The sequence below is a fragment of the Rattus rattus genome, chromosome 18, assembly GCF_011064425.1.
Source record: "Rattus rattus isolate New Zealand chromosome 18, Rrattus_CSIRO_v1, whole genome shotgun sequence".
Lineage (NCBI taxonomy): Eukaryota > Metazoa > Chordata > Mammalia > Rodentia > Muridae > Rattus > Rattus rattus.
In genome coordinates, this window is record NC_046171.1 from 27,646,967 (window position 1) to 27,670,346 (window position 23,380).

Genomic DNA, 23,380 nt, shown 5'->3' on the forward strand with positions numbered 1-23,380 from the left:
TCTATTTTTAGTCATCCGAGAACAAGTCATAACCACCTTTCTTTTTTCTTCTAAATACGTGACATGCATTTTATTTTTGAACATGCTTTTACTGTATTTTATGCATTTCGGTTGTGTGTTTGTAGACCAGGCAGTAGAAGGTGTGGAGGGAGGTCAGAGGACAGCCTGCTGGAGTTGGTTCTCTTTTTCCACCAAGTGGGTACTGGGGTTTGAACTCGGGTCGTTAGGCTTGTAGGCAGGTGCCTTTACCTCTGAGACATCTCTGTGTGCTTCCTCCCTCCCTCCCTCCCTCCCTCCCTCCCTCCCTCCTTCCTCCCTCCCCCCTTTTTTTCTTTTTTTGAGACAGGATCTCTCTATGTAGCCCTGGTTCTCCCAGAGCTCTCTGTATAAACCAGATTAGTCTTAAACTCACCTCTACCTTGCCTCTGTCTCCTGACGGCTGGGATTAGGCCATAGGCCACCATACCGGGCCCTCTGTGGTTTCCAGGAGCAGCAACATTGACCTTTCTGACTCACGGTGTGCACAGGTTGCCAGCTGCCCTTTTTCTGGCTCAGGCCCCGTTCCGTTTTCCTGCCCTTTTATTGGTTTCATTGGTTTGGATCAGTTCTTCTGTCTTTCACGGCATTAATTCTTAGGAAGAGCAGGAGAACTTTGGACAGACTCCCCCCCACCCAGGACACGGCCTTCAGATGCCTAATGTCACCAGCCTGGATTTGGAGGTGGTAGGGCTGCACATGAACGGGTTTAACTTAGCCTCTTCCATTTTGGCTTCCTCAAAGTCGGAGAAATGAACAATCTGCTTTGGGAGTGTCTGATCCCCAACGCTTTGTGGCCTGTCCAAGCTTGGAATCCCTGGAAATGCCATTCATCAGCTCTTGGCGGGGGGAGGGAGGGCTGTGTGGGGGGGAACGAATCTGTATGTCTTTCAGTGATGCATGAGCCGGGGAAGCAATCTCCATCCAACTTGAGGCATCCGGGTCTGCTCCCCACAGCACAAACCAGATGTCTGAGAGACTATGCACACTGACAGTTGCAGCTGTCAGCAGCAACTATAGTCACATTGTAGTTAAAATGCCAATGGCCGCACTGTGTGTTCAGCCATCACTGTAGATACTGGAAGAGATTTAGAGTTCTGCCTAGGCGGGGGAGGGGAGTGCTGGGGTAGGGGGAGCTGGAGAAGATACATTGCTCGTTAGTGCCGTGGCCACATCTTGAATTAATATTCTGATTTATTATTTAAACTGCTAAGGAAACCACTGTTCAGCTACGGCAGGAATACAATGGCCACATTAACTGATAGCTAGGGGAGGGGACGGGGTGGGGGGTGGGGGACCATGGCTCCTGCCTTCAGCGCTAAGATGCTGCCATTCAGCCAGACTAACTACAAACCCAGGAGAATGAGCTACAGGAAGTAGCATCAGATGCAGTTCTGGGAAGGGGGGGTCGTCAAAGGAGAGAGACTGCCATCCATTATTCTCAGAGCATCCTAACTGTCAGCATGTTGAATCAAGGGGTCGGAGGCAAAGAGATTCCCTCCCAGTTAACATGTGAAGGGTTAGTGGTGTTTAATTCAAAGGAATAACTCTGGTGGTATAAACTCAGTGATTTACTGTTCCGCCAGAGATGAGCAGAGGGCACTACAGGGCTGATGTCCTTTACCACATCTGCTTTTGATCAGCCCTACAGATCCGGTTATTTATGTCAAGAGTTCTTAGCCCCAAGCTCAGTGGGGGTGGGGGTGGAAACGGGCTCAGAAGCAGTGAACAGAGAGAGGGGAAGGGCTCAGAGGTCAGAAGGTTAACATTCATTTAGGGCTCCATCAATATATGCCCAAAGGGTTTTGCTTGATTGCTCATTTACCTGCCTAACGCAAGAGTTGAAAATGATGTCTTAACGCCTATGAAATAGAATGGGTCTGGGCATTCGAGAAAGCAGAGAGGGCTTCACCACAGTAGGAAGCAGTTTGGGTTTCAGGGAAAAGCTATGCTTCGCCTCCTGGCTTACTAGCTTCTAAGCCTGCTAGTGGGCTGCGAGTGCTTTCACAGTACTTTATAAAGTGCGGACAACTGGTAGACCTCTCCCTTCGGTCACGGCTGACAGTAATAATCAAATTTGTTTCCATTTGCAGCTCATCTCAGTGTTCCATGACTCCATATAAATTTGTGCTTTTTGATTGCTCCTCCGAATATGCCTTAAAACATGTGTCTGCTTCTCTTGTCGTATAATCCAGATAAAATCTTGAACATGTGTTCACTTTTAAGTTTGTATGACTTTACTTCTTCCTGGACATTCCTATTGAAAACTCAAGTTTTTCAGAGCCTGCCGACTCTCACGGAAGGGCTCAACAATTCTTCCTTCTGAGATAGGAGTACTGAGTTCAATTTTAGGGAGATGTTTTATTTTGCTTTTTTCGAGACAAGGTCTCAGGTAGCTCAGGCTGGTCTCAAACTGGCTATGTAACTGAGCTCCTGGTTTTTCTGCCTCTGTCTTGTGGTTGTGAGGATTATAGGGAGGAGCCCCATAATTGGTCAGTTTTGTCGCCTCTGAGAGAGGTAAGGGATGCTAACAACTTTGAATGCTTTATATCCTACTCTGAAATGGCAAACATCAAGGCCAACTTGACGTAGGAAGTACCTTGGCTTACTTTTGAGTTGTATGGCTTCAGTTTGGGCATTAGAACGGGCTAAGCAGGCCATTTCTTGGTTCTGTTTGCCTTCGCTATTCTATGGGAGTCCCACTCACATTGGGCCTAGCTTGTCAAGTTCAGACCATTTGGCTTTCAGACCATTTGGCTTTATTTCCGATGTTTTTCAAGGACTGTTAGAAACTGATAAGTTTTAGGTTAATTAAACCAAGAACATATTCAAATTATTAAAACTTATTTCTTGGGACTTCTGGATTGATGGCTCAGCAGTCAAGAGCACTGGATGTTCTTCCAGAGGACCTGGGTTCAAGTTCCTGCTTTCATATGGCAGCTCACGGCCTGCTGTCACTCCAGCCCCAGGGGATGTGGCTTCATGTGGTACACATGTTGGCTAATAGGCAACACACACACATCATACACAAACACACACACACACATGCACGCATGCATGCACACACGCACATGTGCACAATACACATACACACAATCACACACAGTCACACATACACACAAAATCAGACACACATCATACACATACAAAATCACAGACACGCAATCCTGCACACACACACACTGAGAAAGCCTTAGCTCTTCTCCAAGTGCTTTTAAAGCCCGTGAAATAATTCTGATTGTGAACCGTGGCTCTTTAAAGGTGGTAACAGAAATCCATAGTACACTCAATCTCTTACTGGTTTTGTTCCAAAATTGAGTTCACGGTGAAAAATAACAGGAACTAGGTGGAGAGTTCCCATCTCTGAAGTATTTATCTCCCAAGAAATAGAGACGATGACAGTTGAGACTTTGCAGTTTGGTACTTTTGAATATAATTTTTTCCTTCCAAAGTATTTGGCATCTGCCACTCGGTTGTTTAAAGGCCCAGCAGCTGTTTTCACTTTTAGATGAAGCCCCAAGAGGTTAAGAGGCTCAGTCAGGGTCCCACACCTGTTAATGAGAGACTCAGAGCTCATCTGGGCTCCTACTGCCTAATCCCCCTCTCCTTGGCTGGCGCCATCTTCCTTCCATTAGTCAGGAATGAAGGCCCTCTTTAATCAGCCTTTGCCTCCTGAAAGATATTAAAGTATACAATTTCTAAGAAGAAAAAGAAGACGAAGGAAATAAAAAAGGAACAAGATGTAGATGACTTGTGATTTATTATCCAGATCAACTTCCACTTTAGAAAAGACAAGAACAAAATATACAATCAGTATTTACACTTTTTTGTTTTTAAGAATGGAAAATATTTACACCAGAGAGACCAGGAAATGGCAACATGAAACTCAAGGATGACAGAGACGCACAGGAACTGCAGCACGGGGCTCTCAGGGTTGCTTTTACGGCCTCTTTTGATTTGGCGAGTCTCCTAGTTGCCCCTGTTGCTGATTGAGGTGGTTAATGTTTCCTCTCGGTATTTCTAGAACTCTCCCAGCCGCCTTTGGCTAGTATACTTAGTCACTGATCTCCCCACATCTTTCTGGAGCAGTGGTTCTCAACCTTCCTGATGCTGCGACCCTTTAATAGTTTCTCATGTGGTAGTGACCCCCCGCCCAAAATTATTTCGTTGCCACTTCATAACTGCAATTTTGCTACTGTTATGAATCATAGTGCGGGTATCTGATATGTAGGGGGGGTCTGATGTGCAACCCCCAGAGTGGGTGAGACCCACAGGTTGAGAACCACTGTTCTGTTGGGTTCATCTTTGACACTGGGGACACTGATGACATCGGTGTGGTTGGAGTCATTGCCCTCCCATGGCTTCACGGGGGTGGGGTGGGGTGTGTGTGGAGTGGAGGGTGGGTGTCCATGTTCAATCTCTCTCTGTCTCTCTGTCTTTGTCTCTCTCTTTTTTCTTTTGACAGTGTTGGAGGTTGAACCCAAGGACTTGCATGGGGTAGGCAAATGCTCAACCACACAGCTACATACTCAGCCCAAATATGGCTAATAATTTTTTTCCGACTTTTCTTCCAGAATGGTCTTACTTAAAAGAGTGGTACACTTATCTGGGCAGCACGCCAAAGTCGCATTTCAAAGAACGAGTTAATTTTCATGGTGAGGGTTTTGGTTTTTTTTTCCCCCCATTTGAAACATTCCAGTCCCTCTGAACTTTGGTTCCTGTACTTTGTAAAACTGAGGGTTGGAACAGGGTCAGAGACACAAGCCTCTGCTCTCTGGGAAGACCTTAGACCCCTGCGGCACTTCCATGGCCGGGAAGAGACCACACAGCAGGCCCTGCTGTGTTGCAGGCAATAGAATTCTAATCCAGGGAGAAGAGAAGTATTTTAAAAAAGGCAAGGTTTTGTATTAGCTGGGGACAGTGTCCCCTGCACTTGCGACATGCTGACACTGGCCACTTGGGGGTGTTTTCCCCTCTGGCCATTTAACCTGAAGCTTACTGAACGGAAGAAAGACTAGTGCCTGTCTCTGACCTAGAACATTCCGTTCTGGCCAATTCAACCACTGACAACCGGAAATCAAGTCAAAAGTTGAAAGAGAAAACCCAGCAGAGAGCCCAAGTTTTTTGAAATAGCACCTGGTAATGGGGAAAAACAGCTGAGGCCTTGAAAAGGGCCAGTCCTGGAAGTCAGCGTCTGTTATCGAAGCGCCTTCCTGCATCATCACAAAAAAAAAAAAAAAAAAACAAAAAAAAAAAAAAAAAAAAAAAAAGAACAAACTTTCTGCGTATCCCAGGGGATTAAAAGACAAGTGGAGTGCACCAGACAGGGGGAAATCAAAATGAAGAACACAATAAAACCACACTGAAGAGGATCAGAATAAAACAAAATAAAGAAACGGAACTCAAAACATCAAGACAGGAGAAAAGATGCTGGCAGGTGGGAAGGCGCGCCACAGACATAGGACGGGTACGGACGAGTCAAAATCCCAGCTCGCCAAGTCCTTGAGAAACAATAGAAAGTCAATTCACAGTCAAGTTCGCCGATGAAGTGAAATGCTGGTTTAAATACTGTAGCAAATGCACCAAATAGGAAAATGAACGTTTCAACAGGAAGGTTCAGGGAGAAACTTTGAAGCGAGCAACCGGATGCTTCAGTAGCAGCTGGGAAGCCCCGCCAGGGGCCCGCCCGGCGTGGGTGCGCAGTTTACAGAATGACTATTGGAAACTACCGGCTTTCTCTTAGTGCTATCTGCCTGGTGGAATAGCATTTTCGCTATGGCACTGAAGAAAGCTGTGGGGCGCCACGTCTTTCTTAGAAATCAAGCTCTCAGACACACGGAATTACTAAATGTCCTTTTCCAGTGGTAACCAGAGCAGCCAAGGGCGATTTGTGCCTGGCAAGTTCTAGGCCAGTCACGCAGGCTTGTAGGCCCGAGATGATGAAAAAAAGCCATGGTGGGAGGCACAGGACTTCTACCTGGGAGGCCCAGGGCCATGGGATGCCAACAAAAGCTACCAGGCTCTAAGCTACCAGGCAGCTTTAGAAGACCGCATTGCTCCTGGGCGAGGCTCACACGGTACCTGCTTTACAGCATGGTCTGAATCCAACCATATTCCCAAAGACATTACCCATGGATAGACCCACCCGGACTGATGGCAACACCTCTTCTTGGCCCAGAAATCACAAATGGGTATCTCAACAATTTCATCAAATCGCTTATAGGCTATTTTCTTCCACTGTAGAGCGCATGCGCTGAGCACAACTGCCAGTGAAGCCAGGGACTCTGAAGAATCCCAGGGGCTCATGGGAGTCACCGAGGACACTTCATAGGGGACTGGATGGCCACAGAACTTGCTTGTTTGTTTTTGGCCAAGTTGTAAACCAAAGAGTTGGCTTTTAAGTAAAAGAACCATTATCCCTTCAGTCTTCTCTATTAGAGACGCAATCCGGGATCCCACCAGAGAGAAACTAGGTGCATTCCCAAAGTAAAACAACGACACGTCTGGAAGCATTCTGAGAGGCTTTTCCAGCATGGAGGATAGTCCGTCGGCCTTTGTTCACAGACCTGCATCGCGCTTTGGTGGGCAGGAGGGTGGCGGCCATCAGCGTAGGCTTTAAATCTGAAGGCCGGGTGATTGCGTGGTTCTCAACAGCAGAAACTCACAGGCGCAAGGATAAATACGAAGGAAATCAACAGAATCTTACATCCAGTGTTCCTTATTCATTTAAGCTCTGACATTGGCCACCCTCCTCTATGGAGATAGTGTCACAGACCTGGAGTCTGTTTCCGTGACAACTAAATTAAAAACCTACAGGAAGGGGCTGGGGATTTAGCTCAGTGGTAGAGCGCTTACCTAGGAAGCGCAAGGCCCTGGGTTCAGTCCCCAGCTCCGGAAAAAAAAAAAAAACCTACAGGAAATTAATCACCAGGCTAAAACAAAGACAAGGCGGAGCGCCTCTTCCCCAATCACAGCAGATCAGACTTAGAATGGATAGCCAATGGAAAAGCAAACACAAGCATCCAGATTTCTCTCTGGTGGGGAACAGACAGCAATAGATCTGTCAGGGTCTAAAAAAGCCAGGGACCAGGGGGGAAAAGGTCAAGGTCAGACAATTTTGAGGCAAGAAACCACCAGGGGCTGATGGGAGCAGGGGCAGAACTAGAGAGAGCAGGAGGGAAGGGACCATCTGAACTGAGGGGCTGGGGGTCATCTTTGGAGGGTGTCGAGGCGGAGACGGGACTGCTGAGGGTTTTTGGAACCAGTTAGTGAAGACCCAGAACAGCACAGGAAGGTACAAATCCTCCCAGCTCTCTGACTATCCATTTCCTGCAAACAAAAAAGCAAGCCACAGGGCTCTGTGTGGATGTCAAAACAAACGGTGATGTCCAGGTATCTGTCAACCGGGAGGGATTCCTGGTGTTGACAAGCGAACTCTTTTTATTGTAAAGCACTGTGTGTTTGTGGGGGGCGAGGGGTGGGGGTCCATGCAGTTCCGCAGGTGACAGCTGGGCAGGCTCTGGGATGCCATGGCTGAGGAGGTGACACGTTTCATGCCAGGGGACTCAGTACCAAGTGGTCTCAAAGATAGTTTAGTGGATGAAAACCGGGGATCAGAGAAAAAAACCATTCAACAAATGAACGGCTGTTTTGCTTGAGACATCACAGAGGGCGCCAGCAACTGGATTCAAGTGAATGTCCTAAGAGACCCACTGCCTGTAGTGCAGGTGGGTCCACAAGAAAAACAAAGCTAACGAAGACTTCATCCTCATCTGGGTCTAACCTATAGTTTCCTGGGCAGCTTTTGGCCCAGGACGGTTTTGAGTTCTGCCCAATGCAAAATCGTAAACTTATTTAAAATAGTATGAGAAACTTTGCTTTTTTTTTTTGAGAACTGACAAATGATTCTCATGTTTGACTTTTATAGTCGATAACAACATGTCACAATGTCAGAAATTTGGCCTTTCTCAAAACCTTATTCCCACCAGCTGACGTTTCGGAGCCAGCCAAGATAAGCCTCTTGCTTTCTTGATGCCAATCTAAAAGTTAGATTCTGATTTCTAGAAAATATACCCGACCCTTATTAATCGCACTGTAGTGCAAGACATGGGGGATGGAACCTGCCCTACCGACACTCTGTGGTGATTTTTTTAGGCTTAAGACATCAGGGTGGCCATATGGAGAATGTGCCCAGATCTATAAAGAGGACACAGATGGGCCGCTGAAAGGAGGAAGGCTTCTGGGACACAGGAAGCGGCAATCTCATTCTCACCACGAAACAGACCGGGGAGTGGGGGGTGGGGTGGAGTGGGGTGGGGTGGGGTGGGTTGGCATTGGTATGTGGGTGAGGGTGGCGTTGGGGTAACCAGGGAAGGAGAAAACCTCATTTAACTGGGTAACTGGAATTTTAAAGCAAGAAGTATTATTTTTGTAATTTGTTTACTTTTCTCTTTCAGGAAAAGGAACCTTTTGGACGTTTATGGAATTTAGTTTTAGAAAGCAACTTCATAAGGGGTCGGTTCAATCTCGTGTCCCATCTAGAACAGGCCCTGCTATTTCTATAGCCCAGGTTACTTAGCATCCAAATGGCTCCTCCCTCAAGCCTCTACGCACGTGCACGCGCGAGGAGAACCTCTTTTGAGTCCAGTTTCACCAGAAAATTCAAGTCAAGTTTGTCTCTAAAACGGATGTTGTATTCTTTTTCTAAACAAGAATATTTACTGCCCACCCCAACCCCCTGTACGGCTCTATTTTCCGTATGCATTTCCAGAGCTAGTCATTTGTCACTTGAAGGCCGGTAGCCTGTAAGATGAGGAAGTTGGTACTCAGACCGTGAAGGCTCTAGGCCAGTGTCCCTCAGATAGCAAGCTGCTACCAGGGCAAACACAGAGACAACCTGGGAGGGTGGGTGGTGGGTGGTAGGTGGTGGTTGGGAGACACATTCTCATTGGCTGCATCTTACGGGGGGGGCAATTCTCATTGGCTGTACCTTTTACAGGAGGGCGGGGGCACATTCTCATTGGCTGGAGGAGTCTCGGGATGCTTACTTTGGCAGACACCTCCGTGAAAACAGTCTTGGGAATGAATGGAATGCAAGTAAAATTTCTCTTTTAAAAAGGTTTCACAGTCTTTCTTTCGAGGAGCTGTGGGACCCAGCAGAAAAGGTGACCAAGATTACCAAGTACTATCTTCTTCCACTGAGCCAGTGGTCTAATGGCAGGTGGTAGAGACTATCAAACTATGTACAAATGCCTGGGATCCCGCAAGCCATCCATAACCCTCAAGCCATTTGTAAATGATATTGGAGGCTTTCACTTCTCACGTGACCTGGAAATGGCGGGAGGACTGGATAGCCGGTGTTTTGGGCCTTGGCCATGCTAGCATACCCACTAAGCCCCATGTCAGGTCTAGGTCCACTACATGGGACCTTTGCCATGCTCAGTTACACGCATGTACCCTTGACCCCCAAAGGAATCTAAGACAGATCCATGCGGTTTGTCTGTAGCCCTAGTCGTGGAAAAAAGGCTGCTGTTTCTACTGGGCAAATGGATCCCCCTAAAAAGGGGGAAGAAGGAAGCTGCCACATGAAGATCAGAGCGGCACCCCTCAAGTTCAGACATTATGAGTGTGGGGGAAGCCCCCTAAATGTGTTCAAAAGCATCAAAGAAAGATGCTGTTATGGGTTCAAAGTTAGAACTCCCCTGAGTCTCAGAGGCTCCATCATGGTTGTCTTGGGGCAAGACTCCTTTGAGATGGTAATTTGTTCCAGATGGAATCGTTCCCATTTGAGTGCTGTTACCCCTTGAACGGCCTTCACTCCATGCCTGGGGAGCATATTCTAGCTTGACCTCCCTGTCAGAGGTGAGGTCCCCTATACAAAATGTCTACCTGCTGCCTCGTCACCTGAGGCTGTCAATTCTGATGGTATTTGTGAGTAAGAGGGTGTGCCTGGAAGCTGAATTTAGCGTTGGGGTTATTGTCAGTGTGACTCTCCCATCTGTTGTCGCAGCATAGGTAGCAGGACTTCCCTCCTTCACCGGAAAGCATCATGGACTGCTCCTCGGTGAGCTTGCTCATTGGTGAAGCAGGGAGACCACGGTGAGAGTGAGGTGATTCGTTGCTTCTAACAATTTTGCCAAAGGAATGGAGTTTATTCCAGACCGTCTTGAAACGCAATCGCTAGTGTGGCCTCGCTCCTTCCGTGTTGGCTCAGTAGCAGCTGGGGCTTTGCACCGTTTTCCACAGATGGGTGTCTGTGGTGACTGGCTCTGAGGGCCAGGCCAGGCAGCTGCCATGATTGCTTACCACTGGTTGCTCATGAATGCAATCACCTGCTGCTCCCTTCCTGAGGCCAATGTTCTGTTACTCTGTCTCGGCACACGTGTGGCATTTGAAAGAACCCAGGAAGTGACAGGGTTAGTGGTGGCAGCTCCAAAAGACCTAGAAAGATCCCCGTGGAGTCGAAGGAGCTGGGAAAGATGATAGGATCCAGGCCACAGCCTCCTAGGGAGGGTTCCCAGGGTCAGGGCAGGAAGCCGCCAACTGCCCCTCACGTAGACATGTTGCTCAAGGTGCTAGACGTTCTTGAAGGCAAGGAGAATCTGGGTGCCCTTGACGTCACAGCCACCGCAGTGCACCTGGCTGCAGAGAGCACCAGGAACCTCTGTAGGGAGCGGGTCTGAAGGCCTGAGGTGGTCTAGCCGAACTCCTGTGTGTGGAAGGGGCCTTGTTCTCCTGCGGTCGCACGGATCAGCTCCTCAAACCAGGCCTTTAGGAAGGCCTCTGCAGATAACCTCTGTGCAGGGACAGATCCTCCTTCTTGGACCTCCTCCAAGGCTGGGCGCTTTCTCCATGGCTCAGGGCTGCCTTCATTTCTTGGCCACTAGCCAAGGACTCTGGCCCTTGAGAAGGCATAGAGAAGGGGATATTTGAGAAGGAGACTTGCTGAACATATTTTATGGCCCAGAGATCTCCCCAGCCCAGCTCCCACATAGCTGTAGCCAGACCACCAGCTCCTCACAGCTGGGATGGGCCTTCTCTGCCTCTCTCTTCAACTGCAATCGCATGTGCGGTCTTTGGCTTGAGAACCAAGAGGCCTTGAGCTCATCCTCATTTGGAGATTCCGTCATAGTAAGAAACCGCAGTGGAGGGGACTACCTTCAGGCAGCCATTAGCTCCTCCCTCTCTGCCTTACAAATCTCCGCTAAGACCTCAGCCTCTTCTTCAGACCATGCTGGCCCCTGGTGTCCTCTCTCCTCAAGACCCATGAGGCCTGGTTGGATGTGACCCTCACTGGGCACTTAGTACATGTGTTCTTGCCTTGATGGCTATCCTTAACGCCTGGAGAATGGGGCTGTGCCGTCCACAGTGGCCCGTCCCTATCCAGGGTCATGAACACACGCATGCCTCAAGCTTGCCAAACCAGCGCATGCATGATGCTTTTGCAGCCCAGAGACTCCAGGAAGTGGGGAGCACAGGATGCCCCAGTGTCCACAGTCATCCCCGGGGCTGACCTGGAAGTGGAATCAGTGGGCTCTGGGCTGTCAGAGAGGACAGAACCACTGGCGATCATCCAAGCTTAACTTCCCCATCTGAAAATCGGACATATCATGACCTAGAGCTACCTAAGACCGGACGGTGATTGTTAAAGGACCAGAAGCCCAACCTGTGGGCCAGTCCATATAAGCCATCACTGCCTTGCCATGTTCTGTCATTCAAGATGCTGGGGAGTGTGGGATGCAGGATGAGTCAGAGGTGGGGCCAGGTGGGCATGTGGGAAAGGGCTAGCCATTCCTTGAACAACGTGTGGCTTCGTTTAGCTTTCTGCTTAAGTCCCCAGTCGTGGGGATAGCCATTACTTGGGTCTTTGTGGAGATTCTCATACAGTACCGCATAGACCCGCGTGCTTCTCACCCTGTGGGTCACAACCCTTTTGTGGGCTGCATATCAGATATATACATTATGATTCATAACAATAGCAAACCAAATAACTTTATGGTTGCGGGACAGGACATGAGGGACTGTATTAAAGGGTCGCAGCATTGGGAAGACTGAGAGGCACCGATGTAGATGATGTCAGATAATATGTCCACTGCAGTGGACAGAGCACAGAGCGAAGGCACTGGGCGGGCAGCAGCTGGAACTGTTCTTCAACTCCAAGAATAGAGTAGGCACCTCAAGAGCTGCTTTTTCCTTTTCCTTGTATTTTTTTGACAGGGTCTCATGTAGCCCAGGCTATTCTCAAACACACTACATAACTGAGGATGACCCTGAATTTCTGAGTTTCTTTTCTGCCCTGATCCTCCCAAGTGCTAGGATTCCAGTCATGCATCAACCTGATTCGGTTTCGACAGTGCTGGGGACAGGTGTGGTGGTTTTGAATATGATTGGTCCATGGAACCGCACTAGTTAGGAGGTGTGACCTTGTTGGAGTGGGCGTGGCTTTGTTGGAGGAAGTGCGTCACGGTGGGGGTGGGGTTTGAGGTCCTATGCTCAAGCTCCACCCATGTAGGAGAGAGTCTTCCTGGCTTTTCACAGCAATAAAACCTAACTAAGGCAGCAGAGCGCTGCATGTGCTAGGCAAGCACTCTGAGCTGCACCCCTCGGCTCAGAATCACCTTTTTCTGATGGCTTCTGCAGTGCACCAGAGTCTCCCTGCAACCACACCCGCCCTTCTGACTATACCCATCTGCTCAGAATCAGGGCCATTCGCTGTACTCAACACAATTAAGATCCAAATAGAGAAGCCCGGGTGGGGAAGCAGGCTGAGGTCAGGGCTCAGGTGCAGCCCCATGGCCTGTGAGTGATAAGGGGCCTCCTGGCTGAGGGGCACCAAAGGGGGTGCAACGACATGGAAAGACAGTGTGCTTATGCACACAGGACTCTGACCTGTGTCACCAGCCAGGAAGAGGGAGACCCCACAGCTAGGCGAGAAATGGCACGTGGGGCCTCACCTTAGTAACAGGGATGACATCGCTCCGCTTTCCAGCCATTGTTGCTCAAGTTTTTCTCTGATTCTTAATGTGGTGCTAGTGATTGAACCCCGGGCCTCTCAAGCGCTAGGCAAGCGTCCTACTATTGAGCTACAGCACCCGCTCCTCTCCTTTTACATATGGCTCCATGTTCTTTCTTTATTTCTGTTTAATTATATTTATATATTCATTTCTCTATATATTAATCATATTAATTATATAAATAAAGTAAATAAAATATTTATTAATTAAATTTTATTTCTATAACAAATCCATTAAATTTATTAAATAAAAATTTAAAATATTTAATTAAAATTATTTAAATATATTAATAAATATATATATTAATTTTCAAGACAAGAGACTGTAATGCATGCCGCCCTCAGATTCTCTGCCCTCAGGCCCCTAATGCTCTGATCAGGGGTAATGGGAGGGGTGTGTTCCTGTGTGGGTCCACTCTTATTCTGCTGCTGAAGTCGTCGCTGAGCTGTGACTCCATTGAGACAGTGACCTTTTGAACACCCGGTGGCATTCTGAGTTTCTAGGTCCTCACTAGAAAGTGGGGAAGTTGGTGCTGGAACTGGGTAAGCCCCAAGTCAGGGCAAGGGCCAGTTTCAATAAAGTACAACCTGAGATGGGCCATGTGGCTTTGGAGGGCTGGGCACTTTTGCTACGTGGGTTCTTTCCTCTATAAAAATATAGAACTTTCTACTTTGTGGCTGTGGGTAGAAAGGCAGGTATGTTGCTGGCTGGAGTCTTTGTTACATTTTGCTTCTGAGTATACACACAGTGAAATGAAAATGTGTCCAGAGTCCCTGCCACTGGGCTGACGGGAAAGAAGCTGGGGCGGGGTCATGGGGCCATCCTGAGAGGGCTCATAGACCAACTGGAGGCTGTTAAGGCAACTGCTGGGTCCCCAGAACACACAGAAAGACTCCCAGACTCAAAGCAGAGACATGAGATCCCCTAGAGCGATCCAACTATAGAAGGTAGCCATAGTGGGAAGCTCTGGACTCTAGGGAGAGACTCTGCCTTTGAATATGAGGGAAGAGGGATTGAGAGAGTCCCAACATCAACCTGGAGCCTCCACGTGCCCACACACCCGCTACATGCACAGGCACCCGCACGTGTATTCACACACATGCAAACATGCACATATACACATGCTATACACAGATATGAGAATGGAGAAAAGATGAAGGGAAAAAAGGAGGCAGATTCCTGAGACCTTTATCAAACAGGCCCTGTGATTAAAAAACAATGTGACTTTCTCTCTCTTTCTCTTGAAACAGGGTTTTACTATGCAACCCAAGTTGGCCCTAGATTTGAAATCTTTATACTTCAGCCTTTTGACAACTCTGTGTGTGTATTAATGTATATATGTCTGTATACATATGTGTATGTGTGTATATTTATATGTGTATGTACATGTATATGTTGTATATATGTATATATGTATATGTATTTATGTATGTCTTATACATGTGTATGTCTGTATTTATATTATATGCACATATATATGTTGTGTATATCTATGTGTATTTGTGTATATGTTGTATATGTATATATGTATTTGTATATGTGTATTTATGTGTATGTGTGTATACATCTGTGTATGTATGTGTGTGTATTTGTGTATATGTCTGTATACATATACATATGTGTATTTATGTACACATGTGCATGTATGTTGTATGTATGTGTATCTGTGTTTATGTTTGCATACATGTGTGTATGTATATATGTATGTATATACATATATGTGTATGTGTATGTGTGTTTGGACACATGTGTTGCACCAGCAGACAACCTCAGGCACTGACCCTAAGGACCCATCCACCTTGTGTTTTGAGTCAGGGTCTCTCACCAGCCTAAGGCTTTCTGATTAGGCTAAGCTAGTTGGCTGGCTAGCAAGGCTGGGGGATGTACATCCGAGCATTGGACATCCAAGCCTGTAGCCCAACACTTAGCTTTTTAACATGGGTCCTGAGGGCTGAACTCAGGCATGCACTCAGGCTCGTGCAGAAGGCACAGTACCGACGGATCCATCCTTAAGCCCAGCATCGCCACTTCTTTTTAAAAGAAATTTAAAAGCACTCATTTACTTTATGTGTACTAATGTTTTGCCTGCATGTATGCATGGGGACTACATACATGCTTGGCTCCCACAGTGGTCAGAAGAGGCATCAGATCCCTTGGAACGTGAGTTGATGGTTGCGCTCCATAGGGGTGCTCTAAGCCACTGAGTCATCTTTCTACCTCTCCACCCCCCATTTCCTACAAAATAAAACAACTCGAGGTTTGTCGAATGTGGCTGAGATCTAGCGCGTGTGTGTGTGTGGGGGGAGTCGGGGGTGATTTTTCCGTAGCTGGAATTGAATGTCAGGCGAGGCAAAGCCCTCTCTGTCAGCTAGCTGTACTTGGATCTGCAGACATCATGAAGTCAACAGTATGCTCTGAGGCAGCTACCACTAGAGAGAACTCGAGAAGTTTGAATGGGACATGCAGGCCAGAAACCTCCAGTTGGTGGCGCTGTTGGAGAGGTTATGGAACCTTTAAGAGGTAGAGCTGACGGAGGGAAGTCCCTCACTGGAGTGGGCTCCGAGGTTTTTATGGCCGGGACCCTTCCTTCCTGTTCTCCTATTTCCTGTGTACAGATGAAATGTGAACAGCTTCCTGCTCCTGCCACTCCCTGACATAACGGACTCTCTCGCCCAAATCAAGCCCTTTGCTGCTCTAGGCCACTTTGGGTTACGGTATTTTATCACAGCAACAGAAATAGGACAGAGGGTACCACCAGAAGCCCTACCCAAACCTGAAGCAATGCGTAAGTCCGCTTTGCAGCCGTCCCCCATCCCCCACCTCCCGGGTCCTCCGTAGGGCTGAACTCTCAGTACTCAAGTGAGTTTGGGCTACGACATAAGGAAAATGTCCTAATCAAGTCTCCATTGTCCTTTTGTTGAAGCTAAAATTTCCCAATATTGCTCCATACTTCTGAAAGTTCCCGCTTTTGAGATTTCCTGCTTGCACAAGACAGAATGGATTTAATTTAGAGATTAACCAGGATCGTGAAATTGCCACGTTTTATTTTTTTTATAATAATGAAAGTCAGTTAAAGTTTAAAATATTGTCAGACACATGTCGTCTGGCAAACACCGTGGACCTCCACGTTATTTTGGGAGTTCACACGTAAGCTCGCAGCACCCCTATGCTGACAAGGCCCCTTTGGCACCGTCACACAATAATTTATTAAGCTGTGATATTTAATAAGTGTGCACAAATATCATGCAACATTAGGAGCAGACACACAGACAGAAAGTGTATTAGAAACAGATTTATACAAAAAAATGTCTTGTAAACAAAAGGGAAAGGGGTTATTTCCTGTACAAAATATGCAGGCTTTTCTTCTTTCTCTTTTAATGATCTGTAAGATGCATCATAGTTTGGGCATTTTCCAAAGGTGAAACTGTATAAAAATAAATATCCTATATACAAACACACACAGGCCAGTCCGAGGTTAGAGGCATCACTGCAAAACAAAACCGGAACAACGGATAGTTAGTTTCAAAGAGCCCTGAATGCTGACTCCCCCGGAGGAGAGGAGGCGGGCTTGTCTTCAGTTCCCCAGAACCTCTGATAGGAAAGCGTAGAACGTTATTAAACTCACTAGAGGGAAGACCCTTGCCTGGAATGTAAGACACGCCCACCCCCAGGAGCAAAGCCCCACTTTCACCTTGAAGCTACTCCCTCCTGCGGCCACTAGAGGGCAGTCTTTCTATGCTGTCTTGGAAACCATGCTATTCACTCCATATGCCTAGAAGTTATTTCTGGTGTTAACCAGCAGACCTAGGCTTCTTTAGATGCTCCTCCAACATGCTGTAGCTCTGGACAGCAGCTGTGGCTCCCTTGCTAAGCGCCGCATGTTCCACTCCCTGCCTACCAGGAGTATCTTTGGGGATAGGGGAGGGTCTTATTTAATGGATTCATGGATGAAGTACTGAGTGAGTGCAGATTCTTGGGGAGGCATCGCCCCTGCAAAGCTGAATTTTTCCTTTCTTTGGCTTGTGAATGCTTTCAGTAGCCAGGTGTTCAGCCTACATCTGACAGCTTGTTTCCCTACTCGCCCCAGTCTTGGACATCAACAGGATTTCAAGTATTGGGGCATGGGGTGCGAGCCATCTCCTTGGGCAATTCTGAGTTACAGGCGCAGGGCTGGGCTGGCTAAGTACAAAGTCTTGTGAGTGTGGGGTCTTGAACCCCACAATGAGGACATACTGATAACTTTAGTCGATCGTGGTGGGGGCTGAGAAGACGCTGAGGGAGTGGGGAGGTGCAGGCACGTGTTCAGCTGCTCTCTGTGTGGTTGCAGACCATGCCGAGGACTAAGGTAGGCTTCTGCCCTTAGGCTGGGGAGTCCTGTGACTTGGGAGCTGTGGCTGAGAGGGATGGCCCTACAGTATTAGGCTGTCTGCTTTAACGAGGACAAATGCCAACAGCATTTTAAACCTGGCTCAGGATACATCCACCACCTAGGTGAGTGGGTGCTGAGATTGCATACGCGTTACCGACATGCAGGATTTATGCAGCGATGCGGATCAGACCCAGGGCTTTGTGAATGCTAAGCGAACACTCTACCAGCTATACACCTAGTCCCTTAAAATGTCTGTTCAGCAGGTGGGTGCAGTGAGATGTTTAATGCCCCGTCCCTGTCCACCCGCCAACCGCTGGTGAGGTAGCACCTTTTTTGACCCACCCACATTTTCCTGTCTCATCTGCGGAAAAGCAGGTGGGAAACTGCCAACTTTACGGTACTGCTGGAAAAAGAGTCGCACCTTTGACCTGGAGCCGCATGGCCTTCTGGGAATCTTACCTTGTTCCAGCAGCCTTGGACTGGTAAGCCATCTTCTCCCTGCAAGGAGGCAGAGAATACTTAGGCTCTTGCGATGGTTGGCAGAGCAGACAGGTGACAAGGACATAAACATTTCCTTAGCCTCCGTGGGACACGGCCTATCCACTGTTGTCTGCTTCTATTCTTGGCTCGATGAGGGAAGCATTCAGATGCTACTGTTTTTCCCCTTTGGCTAAATGCCCAGTGTAGGATTACTAAGGGCAAGGCTAAGAGGGACTACTGTGGCCCGTGGGGTTGGCCAGCACAGATGCCCACGGCTCTGACTCAGTGGAGCGCTAAGAACTCAGCACGTGGGCCTCCTGGCCTTCCTCCGCAAGGGGGATGGGACAGTTTCTCTGTGGCCCGCAGCCTGCTTGAGCTTGTTTCTCTTCCTAAGCAATGGGAGGTGTCATCCAAACAGCCCCAGATAATGGCCAATAATGGGTGGGAATGGGGTAGTAAGGGACAGACAGCCCCAGGGGGATTTTCCAGGGGGAAATGGAGCGTCAGGATGGGAAGCGACTGCGTGTTTTCTGAGGCAAGGCAGCAGCAGCCTGGGGTACTGCCTGTGTGAGGGAACTTTCACAAGGCTTCTTGGGCCTGACATTCTGGTCTCTCTAGCACATCAGAGGCCAGGCTGGAGGGGAGGGCCAAGCTGGACCAGGAGTAGAGGTCTAGGTATCAGTCCCATCCTAGAATTACAGTCTCTAGGGTTTCCTCCCCCACCCAGCAGGGAACCTCCCAATCACCCAGCATGCTACAGGTATTGCCCCAGCCCAAACCTAGCATGCGTTAAAGTTTTGTCAATAGCTCCTGCACCCCATTTCCGCCAGTCCAAGACAAAGAACACATCATTATTGGAAAAGATATCATTTTGAAGAGTCAAATGATATATATTCCCTCTGGGCTCGGGAAGGACTTCCTGTAGGGGGCATGCATTTCAGTTTCATGGTGACCTTCTGTCTCCTTCGCAGTCCACCAGACCATGCCAAGTCACCCCATTGCCGCGGTATAGCACACTGCACACTAACTCTGAGGAGAGGGGGCTTTGAGGGCATTTCCCTCGGGACATGGATGGTGGCAGAGCGCAGCAGAAAAGTAGGCAGAGGGCAGAAAGGCTAGGTGCCTTTGCAGAGCTAAGAGTGCAGACGGCAGGGGTGTGGAGGAGTGAAAGTTGGGGTGGGGGCAGGGCACAACTAAGGTCCTGGAAAGACCCAGTTTTAATGAATGGAAGTGCTTTGGAGTCATATGGAGAAAGGCATCCACCATGCATGCTGCACACTAGGGGTGAGAGGGCAGGCCACAGTGTCAGCAGGCTTGCTACCCGGTGCGCGTGACCTGTGCTGGCTCTGTTGTGCTTGTGGCCTAAGACATCCTTTCAAGGGACTGTATCATCCAATGAGAATTCCAGAATGACAGGGTGGAGATTTGAGGCTGGGAAACTGGGTGGTGACAGCAGCCTCCGGATCCCCTGGGGAAATGGAAGGCAAGGAGGAACGGCTAGACCCGTGCCTGCAGGGTCAGCATTGCCTTCTGTCTCTTGTACAGTTAGCTGAGAGGATCCTGTAGAGACTTAGGAAGTCAGTCACCATCCAGAGCAAGACTAGGTGTGGGGGAAACCAGCTCCTGAGTTTTAGCTCCAGACATCTCAGGGGTACTTGGCTACCACTGCCTCCTCCTAACTACACGGGAGGCCTTTGCACTTCTCTCTTCAGAGTGAGCAATCTTAAGATGAAGGACAAGACACTAAACAGGGCCTTCTGGGCCTTTAGCATCTGATACTATAATCCAGTTCTGATGGTGACGCCTGGGCCATGATGCGGGGATCTAGTCTGGAAGAATAGACAGGGTGGCCTCTACCTTATAGAACTTCTCTGTCCAGAAGCACACCCCATGTCCCCTGCCAAACTGTGGGGTGAGTCTGGGCGGGGGAGGAAGGGTGACTGGCAGCTCACTTCTGTGTTTTGTTTTGGGTGCGTATTTGGGGCTAAGTGCACTGTGTGGAGACAAAAACCTAAACGGTTCTAAAAACCTGCCCAACTCCTTCACTCCCCTAGCTTCCAGAATGGTCTAGAAGCAATCCTCAGGCGATGAGGACGAAATGCAGCCGGGACTGGCTTTGGGGTGGGCAGGAGGATGGGGTGGTGCTTCAGAAGCCATTGCAGGAGGATGCCAAGAGAATGCTACTGGGCACATCGCATGCAAAGCACAACACGGCTGGGAGCCACTAACGCTCTAGGTAGGGTGACTCCTGGCCGGGAAGCAGCAGTAAGGAGGAGCTGGGACAGTGGAGCAAGGGGAGCAGGAGGCACACAGGTACACACCACACACTCGGGGTAGCCCAAACTGGCCACACAGGCAAGGGAGGAAAATGCCATACCAGAGGGCATGGGGCATCCAGTCCGTCCAGCCCTGGCAGCCCCGGTTCCCCTTTCTCTCCTTTAAAACCTCGGTGGCCCTGTTCATAAAACCAACCACGGTGATTACTGAGGTCAGAGTCAGCCACCTCCAGCTGCGGAGTGGGACAGGTCCAGTCCTACCCTGGCCAGGACGCAGACCCCGAGGCAATGACACACGAAAGGGAAGGTGCATTGATGACACACAGCCAGCTTCTCCTGCACTGCAATCCCTTCCAGGCGCAACCACAGACAACCGCAGCTTGACAGCGGCACGGCTCGCCTTTCAGAGCTTCTAGTGCTTTGAGAGGTCCCTGGAGAAGCCAGGCTGATGCGCCACGATCATCAGTTGCTGGCTTGTTGGGGAGGCTGCTTGGGGCTATCTGCTGATCTTTGGTCTGCAGCTCCCTGGGTCTTAGCTGGTTGACTGGGCATAAGAACATGGATATACTAGTCCATGCTTAGCTGGGCAGTACACGAAAAGCCCCCTGTCTAACCTTATTCTGCACAGTATAGAACTCAGGAGACTAACCTGGGGTCTTGCATCCTGACCCGAGTGAGGATTCAGGACATTGAGAGCTGCAGGCCGAAAGAGGTGGCCATGCCACAAAGGTTGCAAATCTGCATGCCATAAACACTATGGTGGGTTTGCAAAGCACGCTGGGGACAGAGCCTGAGACCTTCTACCCAAACCCTGCGGGTTCCCTTCCTTTCCACCCATCCATTGTTCTGAATCTTCAAAGGATGGGGACTCAAAGACCAGGGATTTAGCAGAATGGCTTGCAGCTGTGGCTCTGAGGCCCACCCTCTGCAGGCAGGACTGCCAAGGCACAGACGGGCTTGGTGGCATCTGTGGAGCTCGGCTCCACAATGCTTTTGGCTTCCTCTGTTTCCAACCTGCAACCCTGTGGAAAAAACTCAGAACAATTCGAGGGAGAAACGGAAGACATACCAGTGGGCAGGGGGCGTCTAGTCCAGGTGCTCCTTGGTCCCCCTTGTCCCCTTTAGGCCCTCTAGAGCCCTTCTTCCCCCTCTCCCCCTGTGAGCAATGGTTTAGTCCGAGGTAAGAGGGGGGGAGAAACAATAACACATCATCAAAACTTTAGAATCGTTCACATGTTAACATCAGAGAGAGAGAAAACATGATACATAAAAGGTCAGACAGGAAAGTAGACTTAAGTAAGTTAGCATTCTGGTAGGATTATGGAGCACATCCACCTCCCAGCTCCAAGTACCTAGGATTTTAGCAAAGGAGGAGGGAGGCAGGAGCAGGGGCATCTCTGAGCCGAAATGGAAGAGGTCACCCAGGATTGGGGTGGCCAATTTTGTTGATCTTAAGCCCAGCAAAGGATGATGATGATGATGATGATGATGATGATGATGTTGTTGTTGTTGTTGTTGTTGTGTGTGTGTGTGTGTGTGTGTGTGTGTGTGTGTGTACCTGATACCTTTTCGAGCATTTAATCTTGAACTCTGGGTTGAGAACTCCTGGTGGGGTGCCATATTCCTCAGTAATGGAGGGCGGTTTCAGCCAACTGTGGTGATGGCTGTCTCCTAGTAACTAATATGGGAACAAATGCTCCCCAAGAGGGTCTTGTCCTGTCTGTGGTGTTCCTGCATTTAGAGGTGACTGTAGTTCTGATGTTTCCCCCAGATCTTTGAATATGAACCCAGGTGGGGGTTTTGTTGTTGTTGTTGTTTTGTTTTTTATTCCAGCGGATGGCTATAGTTTGTCCACACATTATTACTTTGAATGGTTTTTCAGAATGATGAGTGCTGACCAGCGTGTGCCCAGGCAGGGAAATCCTTGGATCAAAGACACCCCCACCAATGAAAAGACCTGGGCATGATATTCCCTTAGTGTGGGCAAGCTGGGGCGTTAGCTCTTTGGAATGGAAAGACCTAGGTCTGTGTCCTTAGAGGTAGGTGTCCTTAGGAGTGTAGTCCCCATCTCTGAGTCGTGTGTAGTTTCCCAATGAAGAATATGGGTGGGATTGCTGAAGGGTTGGTTCTAGGCCTTAGAAGATTTGCCTGAAGGTCAGAATGTGGGCCAACCCCTCATCATGTGTTCTGGAAGATTCCAGAGCTACTGCTTTACTTACGTGTCCCCTCCTGCCCATCCCAGTGTAGAACGTACAAGAGATGCCCCCACCCCCAGATCCAGCTGGTAAGAGCGGGGCAGGGAAGACAGTGACCCGCATTCCTGATGAATGTGGAGGACTGACTTCAGGAGACATAAGCCAGAAGGCGGAGGAAGGATGAGGGCTGTGGGGTTTTAGTGGGTGCACATGTTGAGGGAAAGGCGGAAGAAATAGAAGAGAGAGACAGGTTGAGGCTAGAGAGGCTGGAGAGAGAGAGAAAGAAGGGGCAGAGGATCCAAGAAGCAAGACATGCACACCCCACACACACACCCCATCCCCAGACACAGCAGAGGCAGAAGCGGGTTCAGCATGCTCGGACTTTTTCTGCTGGCTTGCAGGCAGCTCGGTGGTAGCACGCAAACAACCCACGTCCTGGTAGTTACATTGCCAGAGTGACAGTACCTTACGCTTTGACCCCCCTCACTGTTGTTTCGACTGAGTCTTCTTCTATAACCAGACTAGCCTCTCACTTGATATTTAGTTGGGGACCGTGAATGCCTGATCCTTCTGCCTCTACCTCCCAGATGCTCAGATCGTGGGCCTGAGGTGCCCTGTCTAACGCTGACCAGAGTTTTTGTTGTAAGTATGACTCCTGGGCCGAGTTCACTGAGCCACTTAGAGACACGGTAGAGCATGTGTGGGAGAAGGGTCCCCTAGAGATGAGGGCAGAGCCCCCATTCCATGGTCTTGTGTGTCCTTAGTAAGCTTCTGGTTTGGGATTCTGCCTTTGGCCATTGTAACAAAGACTTTCCTCCCTCATTTCATGAACAGGAAAGAGGTGTAGGACCAGTCTGGGGCATGACATGCAATAGTATAATTGTGTGTGTGTGTGTGGGGGGGGCTAGTGGAAGTCAGTTCTTTCTACCATGTGGGAATTGAAGTGGTGGCAAGCCCTATGTCTGTGAGGCCATGTTGGCAGCCCAACAGTAAAACCATGAGGTTGTGTCT

General features: G+C 48.9%; 1 protein-coding gene across 1 annotated transcript in view; it reads right to left on the reverse strand.

Moving 5' to 3' along the window:
- Positions 1–16,076: 16,076 nt before the first annotated feature.
- Positions 16,077–23,380, reverse strand: part of Col13a1 (collagen type XIII alpha 1 chain) — a 139,535-nt gene continuing 132,231 nt past the window's right edge. The window contains exons 37-39 of the mRNA XM_032889262.1: positions 21,244–21,330; positions 17,878–17,916; positions 16,077–16,536 (exon numbers count right to left, since the gene is read on the reverse strand). Coding sequence (XP_032745153.1) covers positions 16,534–16,536; positions 17,878–17,916; positions 21,244–21,330 — 129 coding nt within the window. The 3' untranslated portion in view covers positions 16,077–16,533. The remainder of the gene's footprint in view (positions 16,537–17,877; positions 17,917–21,243; positions 21,331–23,380) is intronic.